Consider the following 13,255-nt stretch of genomic DNA (forward strand, 5'->3'; position numbering starts at 1 on the left):
TTGCTATCATCTGCGAGGGTACTTGCTATCATCTGCGAGGGTACTTGCTATCATCTGTGAGGGCACTTGCTATCATCTGTGAGGGTACTTGCTATCATCTGCGAGGGTACTTGCTATCATCTGCGAGGGTACCCTCCCAGGGCCGATGCTTCTGGTCGTCTTCTTGCTTGCTGTTATTTAAATAAAAAGGGCACAAACCGCGTCCGCTTTTTTATTATTTCTGGCCAGCAGGGCCAACGTAGGTGGTCCACTGCATGGCATAGATGCCACTCAAAGCACAGTGGTCCGCAACCAGATACCGCTGGCAACAATGGTCGGTCCCAGCAGAGATGCTAGGCCACAGTACGTGTGGTCCATAAGGTGGTGCTAGGCCACAGAATGTGTGGTCCATATGGTGCATTAGTGCAGGCCGGAGGCAGCAAGGGTGCGGGCGCACAACTGTGGTCACCTGCACACTCCACCCCCCTCCCCCCCACCCCCCCCCCCTGGGCACAAAAGACAATGGTCCGTGAGTGGGGAAGGAAGGACAAGCAGGGCAGGGCGCAAGGGTGCACATCAATACAAATAATGCAACATGAAGGGCGCCGGAGAGCGAGCGGAGAAAGCTCGTCCCTAGCATTCGTCCCCCCCATGTCACCTAACCTACCCTTGCCCCTACCCCATATTTACACAATCCACACATTTACAAATTCCGTCTCTACTGTCTCGTCCCCCATATCTCCCCTACTTCCAAATTCGTCATCAATCCCTCCTAAGGAGGAAGAGATGGAATAACAAACAATGTCTTACCCACGTCGAGATGCATCTTTCATTCCCAAACATTTGCAAAACATGGTGTGGAGTTCTGTCACCTCGGTGAGTGGATGCGGATGGTGCGAAGAGATTTTCTCCTATCTATGCTTCTAAATGACATTAACACTTTTACACTACCCGGGGTCTTCCCCTGCCAATCCATTGGCCATCATTACTCTATGTGGTTCTAAAAACCAATTCCCATTGAACATACTGTGGTGCTCTCCAATTTGGGGTCTCACTCCCCCGATTTTTCTCTCTGTGCCCTCGCACAATTTCGGGGCTGGGTCGTGTGGCTCACCAGCAGGTCCGCTCACCTGCACACCGCCGCCACCCGAGCTTACCTGCTCCTCACCCTAACCTACCTGAGGAAGGCCCTCTGGCTCCCTTACCCCACTAATGCCCCCTCTGGCATCGGGCTACCCGTGTCCTCTCCATAGGATCCTCGGGCCCCACTGAACTCTACCTGGCTCCCAGAGCCTACCTGCGGCCTCACCTGGCCGACAGACTACCTGTGGCGGAGTGCCCATTTAACCATTCTTACTAACAGGCCACACGCCCAGCTATTTCACTCCACCAATGCACCCATCCAAGCAGTACTCTGATACTTTCAGCACCACAGATGTCAATATCCACCAAATTTACCTACTCCCTCTACCTAACTTTAAACTGCCCTCCCCGGGTACTCGTGAAGGGGTACATCCTTCCCCCATTCACACCTTCGCACCATACACTCCACTCCACGTATTCCACAATACTCACTCCACACCATCCAGTCCATACTCCATTTACTCCAGACCATCTATTCCATCCAACCATTCTCACTTGCCACCATGCAAGCCAATCACTCAATGCACAATCACACACATCCTCAATACTCTGCTCAATATACTTTCACTTCCCCAAGCCATTGCCTCAGGCACTCAGATTTTCCCACGCTCACACACACATCTTTCCCGAGTATTGCCTCTCAATTCCTCATTTCAATATGCTCACCATCAAGACTCTCATACCAATTCCTCATTCAATAAACCACACCACAAACACACTGCATCATTTAATCTATCTACTCCCTTCTACAACTCGTGCTTCCCGTCATCCCTTATACGACTGCACATCCCATGTCATTATCATCCAACTACCCTACTCTACGTCCCCACTACAGGTACAATGTCACTACTTAAATCTAAAGTCACCTATGGTCATTTCTAGGTCCAGAATAATTTATCCTAACCCTCCCGGGAAGGTTTGTACAGCCACCCCATAATAATCTATAGCTCCTCTGCCCAAAATAGTGAATGGTACAACTACCATTCATATCACTACTGCCATCATTAATCGTCCATTATACTTGAGCCTCTCGTGCGGGAATGCCTTTCTACAGCTCGGCTTCGAAAAGCCGGCTATCCGTGCGGATGGTCAGTCTACTGTGGGTTGGGCCCGTCCGGAATCGATTCTGGGGAGGAGGCATACTCGGTCCAAGGTTCCACGGCCCATCTCGGTGCGGACCCTTGCGGTCTCCGGCCCGATGACCCAACCTTACCCGGTCGGAACTCCGCCACCGCCAGGGGGCGAAGGTCCGACCTGGCCTTTCTCCCCCGAAACCATGCCGTTCGCCTGAACGACGCGGCACCGACCATACAGGGCGGGACCCGGCCCGAATCGTGTACGGCGCTCCGTGCAGAAGCACCGCCTCAACGATCCCCGCCGGCCGCCGCACCACACCACACCCTGAGAGCTCACGTCGGCTATCCGTCAGCCTAACCGCTGCCCCGGTTACCGTCGATGCTCCCCTCGCATGCTCACACCGCTCGTTCCGTTTCTTATTCACACATCCCATACACTCCGTCAATTCCACCACCGCACTCTCTCTCCGTGCATACTCTCTTGTTCCACACTCAGGTGCACACCACTCATGCGCACTCATTCTACTCGCACACTCCATTACACACCACTCCTCTGTTACATACTCCGCAACACTCACCACGGGTGTGCACACTATTGCACACCCACTCAGCGCACACCTACCCACTGGTGTGCAATCCCTCACCGCACACCCAATCATGCGCTCCGGTGTGCTCTCACACACACGCTCCACCACCATCCCAGGTGTGCATTCACGCACACTCTCTCCATCCATTTCACACTCCGTACCGCATTTGTCACACATACACTCCGATGTGCATTCATCCTCGCTTTCACACTCACGCTCCGGTGCCGCTCGCACACGCGCGCCATTTCCACTCACACAGCGCACCACGGACCTTCCACAAACGCCCGGGTGCCTTCTGGATCCCAAGCGTGCGAAAACTCTTTTTGCGCCAAACACTCTCCCGCAAAATCTTTTAGCACCATATACAGCCCGGCTTACCTTCGGGATCCTCTTCTCCACAGGCACCTGCAAACTTTCCATTTGGTTAAGCACGGCATCACGATGTGAATTCAGACTTTGAGTACATTCCATCTCAATCTCCGATTCATGTACTAACTCCGCCGTCTTTTCAACCCCAATTTCCACTATTATTAATTCTTTAATTTATTTTTCCTCGACGACCGCTGGCGCTAATAAAATAGAATTTTCTAATTCTGCGGTCGCCGGCTTTCCCATACCCCGGGTCGCGATTTCTATACCCGTCCACCCGGCTGTGCCTTGCTCCACTTCGCTTTTCCCGCGCTCCTCAAGCCGAGCTACCCCGTCGCATACCATTGTGCCTTTCCCGCCCAACTCGCGGTCAATGTTCTCCCCCGCCTTTTTCAATCTGTCCCTTTGATCCAACTCTTTGTTCAGTTCCTGTCTTGACACTCCCATGATCGCTAAGAATTGCATCATGAAGGCCTCCACATCTATCACCCCCATTTGCGCAGCGGGCGCGGCCCTCGTTGCCATGTGCGAGGTGCCGCCATTGTCTTTGCCAGCTGCCGCACCCTTATCAATTTTCCCCTCTTTTCCCAATTCTTCCCGGGGGTCCTGGGTTATTAATTTTTCATTTTCTACCCCCACCGGCATCCGATCGCCTTGATTATCCATGGCTCGACTATAATTTGGATGTTAAAAAAATTTTTTGGCCGCTCGTAATTTTGGACCAAATTTTTTCCAGATATAAAAAATTTGGTTCGGGTCCAAATCCCACTCCCCGACACCAATTGTTGCGGATTCGGGGGTCGGCGCTCCCCTTATCGGGGGGGGGGGGGGGGTTAATCCCCTTGTCTTTTAAGCTGGCCGTCCCCCAATCCTGGAAGCTATGATGCTCCTTCCGGTTGGATTTAGCTAGGGTGATTGGTCAATGAAGTCCCAAGTACCTACTTACTAACCCGACCGTAAAGCAGGGAAATAACTCCCGCTCGAACCGCGGATAGGATGGTAAATGCTGAGCGGTTAGCGATCCGCGATCCAAGCCGTTAACAGTAAAACTAAACCCGATCCTGAGCGGTTCCTAATCGTGCCACAGGTACTCAATTGAAAGAAAGGACGGAGGCGATCGGATTCGGGAAAAACCAAGAAAGAACAAGGTGAATTTATTTACAAGCCAAAAAGAAGAGGAAAGGAAAGCATGTACAGGAAGAAGAAGAATAATAAAAGGAAACAGGGCAGCCTTAACTAAACAGTCTTAACTTATTACCCCAGGACAAACAGACACACTCACACGGGATGGTAGCTGGTAGGGGGGAAGGTCCAAGCAGAGGCCCAGGCTCCTCGTCCGGTCCCGACTCGTGCCGTGGTGGTGATGGAAGCAGGCCGGCAGCGCGCCGCATCGTCGTTGACCACGAGCAGACGTTACATATATCGGGGAGAATGGGATGCGGCGTACGTAATACATAGTTCGTGCCAAAGCTCTCTCTCTCTCCCGATCAATGTTCGTATCACAGGCAGTTCATATCAAACGCCGTTCGTATCAAACGAGCTCCCTCACGCAGTTCCTCAGTCCCCAAGTCCCCTGCAAATGTGCGCTCCTGGATCAGTCCGTCACAGGGCTTTGCGCGTGCGCTTATATAATGCGCTCAGAGATCAATGCGCGCTTCATCACACCACGCCCGCCAGTGAGCTCACCTCAGCCCTGGTTGGTTGGTGAGGGCTCACCGGCTCCACCCTTGATGGTGGGTTGACGTCGCCACACCTCGTTCTTGTGTCCCGCCCCCTTTTTCCTCGGCCTGAGGCCGCATGTTCAATGGCGTTTGGAGCGATCGCTAAGGCGACGACGAAGGCTCAATGCAGCGAACGCTGCTAGTCAAACCACGTGACAATTTGGGGAGAGACAAGCCCGGACTGTAGGGGTGCATAATGGCGTAGCTTGGAGAGAGAGAGATTGGAAAAGAAGCGAATGGGGCCTATCTTATTTGATTAATGCAACGCAGATTCAACGATTGGGAACACAGCCTTAACTAGACACATAATAAGGAAATAACTGAAAGTCCTATGTTGTCCTACGTGTTGCTGTGGCCTAACTATGGGTGCGACCTTTAACCTTTTAAATGATGGAATATTTACAAGAATTATTTACAAAGTGAGGGTTCTAAAACGACAACAATATATATATATATATATATATATATATATATATATATATATATATATATATATATATATATATATATATATATATATATATATATATATATATATATATATATATATATACACACACACACAGAATGCCCCAGAAACCCTGGACACATTTTGATGAACGATACCCGCAAAAAACAACTTAAGTTTATTAGTGTTCTTTGGTGCAAAACAAAACATGATCACTTGTTAAACAGTCTAATCAGTCTAATATACATGAAACAGATCAGTTCAAATGTTCAAACTGCACTCTGACACACTCTGACACGCAGTTCTGCATGTCTCAGTCGTTAAGGCAAGTCTCGTTACGGATGAATTGTTTCAAGTCTCTAAGGGTCGTATGATTCCTCGCATGCACTTTTTGTTTGAGGAAACCCCAAACGAAGAAATCACAGGGTGTTCTTAAATCACAAGACGGCGGCGGCCATTCAACTGGACCACGACGGCCAATCCATTTGTCTGTAAAGTTCAAATCAAGGGCCTGGCGTACACTGGCAGCATAATGAGCAGGTGCAACATTCATGCATGAACCACATTTGGCCATCAATGAGTGGAAATACATGCTGCTCCAACATTAGAAGGTAATTTGCAGCATTCACATTTTCTTTGAAACATATTGGTCAAACAATGTCTCCAGAAGAAATGCCTGACCAGCCGGACACACTAGCTTGATACTGGGCATTGTGCTCAACAGTAGATCGTGGGTTGTCTCCTGCCCATATTACGCTGTTGTGCCAAATCACAGAACCAGATGAAGTAAACTTGGATTCATCTGACCACAAGATCCTGTTCTGCAAATCATTGTACAAATTCATTAACCCAAGCAATGTCTCACATGCCTCAACGCGCCTGTAAAAATCATCCTAAGATAGTTGGTGAATTAATCTGGGTATGTAGGGTTTCGCATTAAGGTATTTTAGTGTTCTTTGAATCGATGATCGGCTTATGTTGGTGACATTTGTCAAACGACGAGTTGATAATGGTGTGTTACTGTCGAGTTGTTGTGAAATGACTGCTCTGCTTTCCTCAGTTCGAACAGTACGAGGCCTACCTGGTGACTGTTTTGGAAGAATTCTGCCGGTTTCGTCAAACTACTTGTTTATTCTGCCGATGGTTCTTCTGTCAATTGCGTCGGTGCCACATTCTTTGACAAGTTGTCTGTGAACTTCAGCCGAATTTGCAGATTCAGAATACAAGCGAACAGCATGTATTTTCTGTCTCACGATATGATCCGTCATATTAGAGCGTCTAATTCACAATGAACTGAACGAATGCAAAGACAAACGCGTGCAGCACAGTGAGCGAAGCTCACCCAGATCCATATCACGTGATGCACCTCACCCTGTTGCGTATCACGTGATGCCAGTGCATGTTGAAGCAGTCACATCCATTTACGAGTTATCATGTTTTGTTTTGCACCAAATAACAGTAATAAATTTTGTTGTTTGTTGCAGGTATCGTTCTTCAAAATGTGCCCAGGTTTTCTGGACCACCCTGTAGGGGGGGTATGGGAGGGGGGGTATGGGGGGGGGGTTGGGGCAGGTGGTAGAATGAGATACAAGAGATTGTAGAACTTAGTTATACTTTTGTGAAAAAGAGCATATGAGTGAAGTAAGAGGTCGAAATCCCTTCTATGATTCATAATTTAATGTGGTATCACCTGGTGTTGGCCGAATGGTGAGGGCGGCGGGCTTGGGATCTTAAGGTCCTGAGTTTGAATCCCATTGAATTAACGTTGAATTAAAACTGTGATGAAGGGCTCTTCAAACATTGAAGCATTTCTTATGACTGCCTCCAACCACCCTAAGCCTGGTGTTGGGTTAACGGTTAGGGTGGAGGGCTTGGGATCCAAGGGTCCTGAGTTTGAATCCTGGCCAACTGTTGAATTAACACCAGGTGGGGTTGACTCAGCCTGTTATACTTCCAAGGTCAGCAAAATGAGGACCAGATTACTGATTATCGAGAGGCATTGCACACAAACGAACCACCACCACAATTTATTGTGGTAACAAAGATTTTCAATGGAAGGTCACCAAGATGGACTTTCCACAAGTTAGAAATATTCTCACATAATCATTTCCGTTGCTGTCCCCCATTCTGCTTTCAAAGCGGTGTTGGTCCTGGTGTTGAAGTTCTCGGTGCTTTCTGAAAATTAAAAGTATATGAAAAGGGAGTAGAGTAATAATATTTAAAAGTACGATTCCATAAAATCATTCAAAATGCATCCAATAAAGAAAAAAGCAATAAACCTGAGCAAGTTGAACTGAGAAAACCAAATGCCTCAACTTTAAGTTTGCTTCCAAATCTCACATTACCAACACACCGATCCTCTTGTACGCAACTGCTCTGAAAACTGCCAACCTCACCTGAAAAGGTGGAAAAGATCCTGGAAACCAACCCTAAACCCCGATTCTGCAAAGACCCTGATGGCATCAACACACGTGTTCCAAAAATATGCTCTGCCATTTTTGAACATCTTCTCTGATCTTTTTCCACTCTCATTTTCTTTAGCACACTGCCCATCCACTTGGAAGTCAGCAAACATCACAACAATACAGTGGAAAAACAGATCCTCTTAACTGCAGGCCTATTAGCGTAATTGCAATTGCAAGCAAAGTAAAGGAATTAATTATCGCAGTTGACATTAAATCCTTACTTTTTTCCAACAGCCTGATCTCAAACCATGAGTTCATATTCAGACCTCGGTCACTGTCACCTGGACCTGCTGCTTCAACTCTGCCAACATTGGAAGGAACCCCTCAATCTCAGACACAAGATAAGGGCCATGTCAGCAATGTCACAAGATCTGTCAGCAACCTTCTTCTGGGGAAACTGCCAAAATCAAGACTCTCTGCTCACTTTCACTCTTTCATTCCTCTTTTTCCCGCCTCTGGAACAAACTCTCACACTCCTCCCTCCAGGTCTTCAAAAACAGCTGTTCACCACCATCTCTTATCTTCCCCCATCCAAAATCTTGATCTTTTCTTCCCCCATAAATACACCCAAAATCCACCTTTTCAAATTCCGTCTTCTTTCTTCGAAGTCCTTGTAGTGTCCATTTGTTTATTCCATGTACCCCGCCCCAGCCCTCTCCCTTCCACAGATCTCCCAATGTCGCTGTTCTCTCCTGTTGTTGCGTCTACCTCTCTCTCCCAGTCTTGTCTCCCTTTATTTTATGTTTAATGTGTTAGCTCTAAAATGAGCCTCGAATTGGTACACAAAAAAATGCATTCAAGTCCTCAAGCCCTGCAATACTTCCATGTAAATGAGCGCAAGTACTTCATCCATGACACTATACCTGCTGTCTTGCTGAAAATCATCGAAGGACAACTGAAGTCGGGGATGGAGTCGAGGGAGGTCAGAATGACATGGCAAACCTTGATGGAAACCAGGCAGATGTGGCAAAAGTTGAGGGAGACATGGTCCTCCACCCAACCCCCAACCAAATGCACCCTGCATTTGTGCTGCAAAAGCAAGGATGGGAAAAGTGGTTTTTGAAAAATAAATCACAAGTCAATTGCATATGGTTTTGAAATGTTTGAGCAACAAAAAATTTCACAAATGGTGCACAAAATATTAAAAATATTCCAAATGCCATCCTCAAAAATTCATGGATATACAATTATTATTATTATTTGTATACAAAGTCGAGGCTTGTGGAAGACAAACACATCAAACAGACAAAAACAGAAAACACAAAAAACAAAAAATAAAGGGAGCGGTGTGGAAGTGTAAAATTATTTTGTGAACCGAGAGATTTTCAGGAGCAACAACCTGGGCTACAAATTTATTCCAGTAAAAATGGTGTGTTTAAAACCTACTTATCTCGTATGCAAGTTTTTTTTATGACTTCCATCAATGAGTTAAAAGTTGTCTTCAGTCGGCAAGTTATCTCTGGCATTGGGTAAAATTGGGTTTTTTATGTCACCATTACAACAGCGAGAAATTTAAACTATTTACCATGATACATATAAGTTTATACATATTAGACAACACAAATAGGTCTAAATATTCTAAATCCTTGTCTTTAGTGATAAACTGATAATATAGAGAGTGTTTGTATATAAATTCTATTCATAACTGTCAAGGAAATTGAACCAGGTCTTCCCAAATGATGAATTTATCCTGTACAGTGTCGAGTAATAAATTCAGGAAATCTGAATACGTTATGCTTTTAAAATACACTCAAATATAGATATAAAATGTTTTTCATACTGAGTTCAATAAATAGGTTGCAGAAAGATATTAATTTGAAAAATATTGTTTTCAAGGTGAAGGCACCACGTTGACTGACCCAATGGAGAAGTAAATTAGCATTCAAGGGGCTTGTTTGGCATTCCCATTGTGTTTGGGAAAAACTAATTTCCATCTTCACAATGCTCTGCATTTGTGTTATGGATTCGGCCCTTCCGTGGTTGTGGTTTTCATCCACTTGTAACATTGCTGGTTATGTATTATTATTCTTATCGGGGTTGGAAGGAAACGGCGATTATCGTTGTTATGATTATTATTGTTGGTTCTAAGTATTATGGTTATTGTTGTTAAAAGGAAAAGGTTATTGTGATTAAAAGGTTAAAAGCTCTCATGGTAAAAATGAAACAGGAAATCGGATCGTGCACCAGAAAACGATCAGCGAGGAATAAGAGGTCGTGAGGCAAAGGTCGGGGAGACGCGTGTCGAAGCTCCGTTACGGGCGTGGTCGGGCGAACGTCGCGAGTGAACTTTGAGACCTTGAAAGGAAGTTTGTGCGATAGGTGTTATCGCCGGAATATTGAGGAACCTGCGTAGTCAGGTATCGGCATTGAGGTTCCGGAAAATTCTTGCCTAGAGGCTCCGGCTCGAGTGAGAGCCATCCGCCATTTTGCCCCGTGCGCTGCATGCATCGGAAAAGGTTTCTGCCGCGTCGGCTGGTCTTATGCTCCGGTCTGCCGGGGATGGGTGTGCACCAAAGCGACGTTTGAAGATTACACGGCAGTTCGCTGATTGAACGGCAAATGTGCACGTCGGCGCGCGTCTTTGGGATTTTCCATTCTACCGCGAGTTTGCTGGGTGTTGGACCACGTGACTTTTGTGTCGCTTCGACCGCCGTCGCTTCGACCGCCTACGCCTCGATTGATCTTGATCGGACATTGTTCCAACGATCGCTGGAGCGAATCAACTTCAACTTGGAGAGTTATAGAGACATTGAGGAGTGCTCGGTTCTATTCCCTGGGAGTGTCGTGAGTTTGAGTAAAGTTACTAGAGAAGGTGGTACCATCTTAAGATATTGATTGTATGGTTGATTGTTATTATTGTTGAATCGTGATTCCTGTGTGTTCTTTAATATATTCTTTGGTTGTGGATAACTCTTGGTGTGGTTTCCATATTGATTTCGACACGGAATAACATATTTCTTTCCTGCCGTGGCTCCTCCCGGGGTTCGGGGGTATAAGGAAACCAGGAGGTCGGGGAGGAGCACGTAACAGAAATTGGGGGCTCGTCCAATTGACTCGTGGGCTCGAAATTGGGTCTGCGTCCGGGATCTAAAATTCCCTAAATTTAGTCTGGGAAAGAATTCCCTAACATTCCCAGAATTCCCAAATTTGGAACTTTTCCCATCATTCCCAAATCTTTCCCCCAAAAAAAAAAAATTTTATTTTTTATTTCTTGTGTGAAGGTTAACAGGTGTTAACAATAGCCACCATGGACTTTGACGCAGAGAAGTTTGCAGTGACCCCTAGTGAGGCACAGTTCAGAGTGTTATTAAAATCGGACCTCTTGGAATTGGCCAGACATTTTAGCTTGGAGGTTCGAACGAATATGAGGAAAGCAGAGATGCAGAGTTTGGTGATAGAATCTCTGGTGGGACAAGGAACATGGGAAGAGGGAGCCTTGGATTGGTTACCTGAGGAACAAGAAAATGTGGAGCTCCGGAAACTGGAGATGCAATTGCAGAGCCAGGAAAGGTTAAAAGCAGAAGAAAGAGAACTCCAGGAAAGGTTAGAAGAGAAAAAAGAAAAGTAAAGAGCAGAGGAAAGGAGAGTTGAAAGAGAACTCCAGGAAAGGTTAGAAGAGAAAAAAGCAGAGGAAAGGAGAGTTGAAAGAGAACTCGAGGAAAGAAGAGCAGCACAGGAACGAGAACTCCAGGAAAGGTTAGAAGAGAAACAAGCAGAAGAAAGGAGAGTGGAAAGAGACCTCCAGGAAAGGTTAGAAGAGAGAAAGCAGAGGAAAGGAGAGCTGCAAGGGAACTCGAAGCAGAGGGGAGAAAAGCCGAAAGGGAGTTAAAGGACCGTGAAATGGCGCTTCAGCAGGAAATTAGACTCAAGGAGCTGGATGTAATGAAAGAACGGGGAGAGGTACTGTTGTAGAAATCAATCAAGTCCACAACTTTGTCCCATAGGTAGGTTTAATAACAATCAGATCTCTGGCATCATCCTGTAGAATACAATCATGCAATATATATCAGAATCTTGGCATCATATAGGAAGGATCGATAATATTAGTCAATGCAAGCGAGCCTAGAATATCTGCATGTACGTACCATCCGAGTCTACATGTCATAGAGTAAATGTCGCAGGAGTGGCTCGGAGTCGCGGACGTCCGAGGTCTTATAGACGCCTCTCAGTGGTTTAAGTGAGCATCACACCTGGGTCCAACTTTGATACATTTTCACTACATTCTCCCCGCTGTTAGAACTACACTGCCGCTAGGCAGGAATCAAGTATGCGACAGCATTAATTGATTCGTGATGTCAGTCCATGTCAGTCGGTCCATCCGTAGCAGTCAGGGCGGCGAATTTCCCTGCCAGCACGGGTCCGGAAACTACCGGGAACGACATCCCCAAGCCCGGAGTCCCCTGCATCGGAGTAGCCGCTGGAGGCAGGCGTCGGAGGGGGCACCACAGTGCCTTCAGGCAGGGGTGTATCTGGCGATGGGAGGGACGGCAGATGCTCCATAGGCGGAGCATCGGGAGAGTCCATAAACTCGTAAATTGGTTCGTCGATGTCCCCGTAAGGGTCGATGACCCCACAAGGGGCGAGATGGCGTACGGAGACAGTGGACTCACGTCCATCTGCCATCATCACGCGAGCATGCTCGGGATTAGCCTGGAGTACCTGCACCTCATCCACTAAGGGATCGTACTTGCTCGTGCGAACTGCACGTTTGAGGTAGGCCGGCCCCGGCTCAGCGAGCCAACGAGGTAAAGATCGGATACTACCCGAGCTTCTTGGGTGGTGGAACAGCCGTTCGAGAGGAGTCTGGTTGGTGGCCGTACATAGTAGAGCCCTGATCGAGTTCAGCGCCGCAGGTAGTGACCAAGCCCATTTATCTAGGCCCCGGCCGAGGGTCCTGAGGCTTAGCGTGACGGCCCTCCATATAATCCCATTGAAGCGTTCGACCTGCCCATTCGCCTGTGGTCTGTACGGGGTGGTATAGCTAGAAGCGACATTATTCTGGAGGAAGAAGCTCCTCACTTCCTGGGACAGGAACACCGCACCCCGATCTGTATGCACGTAGGCCAGATAGCCAAACATAGAAAACAAGTTCTGCAGGCACCGTATGACTGTGGCGGCCGTCATATCTGCGCATGTGAAAGCAAAAGGGAATCGCGAGTACTCATCAACGATAGTGAGCAGATAACGAGAGTTACTCGACACCGGCAGCGGCCCTTTGAAATCCATCGCCAATCTCTCCCACAGTCTAGTAGCCCTGACCAGCGTCCCCATGGGAGGGTTGTAAAAACGCGGTTTGAGTTCCGCACATACAGCGCAGTCGCGACAGACCCGGCGGACGTCCTCAACCGAGTACGGCAGATTACCACGATGCACAAAATGAGCGAAACGCGTCACCCCAGGATGACACATAGTGCCGTGCAAAGCGCGCAGACCCTCCAAAGACATGAGACCCGCACACGGAGCCGGC

At 47.4% G+C, this 13,255-nt stretch overlaps 3 protein-coding genes across 12 annotated transcripts in view; 1 reads left to right on the top strand and 2 right to left on the bottom strand.

Annotated features, from left to right (window-relative positions):
- The window catches only part of LOC144888143 (uncharacterized), a 1,118,715-nt gene that overhangs the window by 715,915 nt on the left and 389,545 nt on the right, over window positions 1-13,255 (bottom strand). The gene's annotated exons all lie outside the window — the stretch shown is intronic.
- Window positions 1-13,255, top strand: part of LOC144892862 (uncharacterized) — a 473,149-nt gene that overhangs the window by 362,746 nt on the left and 97,148 nt on the right. The window lies entirely within an intron of this gene.
- LOC137431272 (uncharacterized) overlaps window positions 1-13,255 on the bottom strand; it is a 109,144-nt gene that overhangs the window by 59,338 nt on the left and 36,551 nt on the right. For all 3 annotated transcript variants that reach the window (XM_078781788.1, XM_078781787.1, XM_078781786.1), the window contains 2 exons: window positions 8,652-8,817; window positions 7,423-7,498 (listed from right to left, as the gene is read on the bottom strand). In XM_078781788.1, the coding sequence (XP_078637914.1) occupies window positions 7,423-7,498; window positions 8,652-8,817 (242 nt within the window). The remainder of the gene's footprint in view (window positions 1-7,422; window positions 7,499-8,651; window positions 8,818-13,255) is intronic.

Source organism: Myxine glutinosa, chromosome 7 (genome assembly GCF_964187855.1).
Source record: "Myxine glutinosa chromosome 7, kmMyxGlut1.1, whole genome shotgun sequence".
Lineage (NCBI taxonomy): Eukaryota > Metazoa > Chordata > Myxini > Myxiniformes > Myxinidae > Myxine > Myxine glutinosa.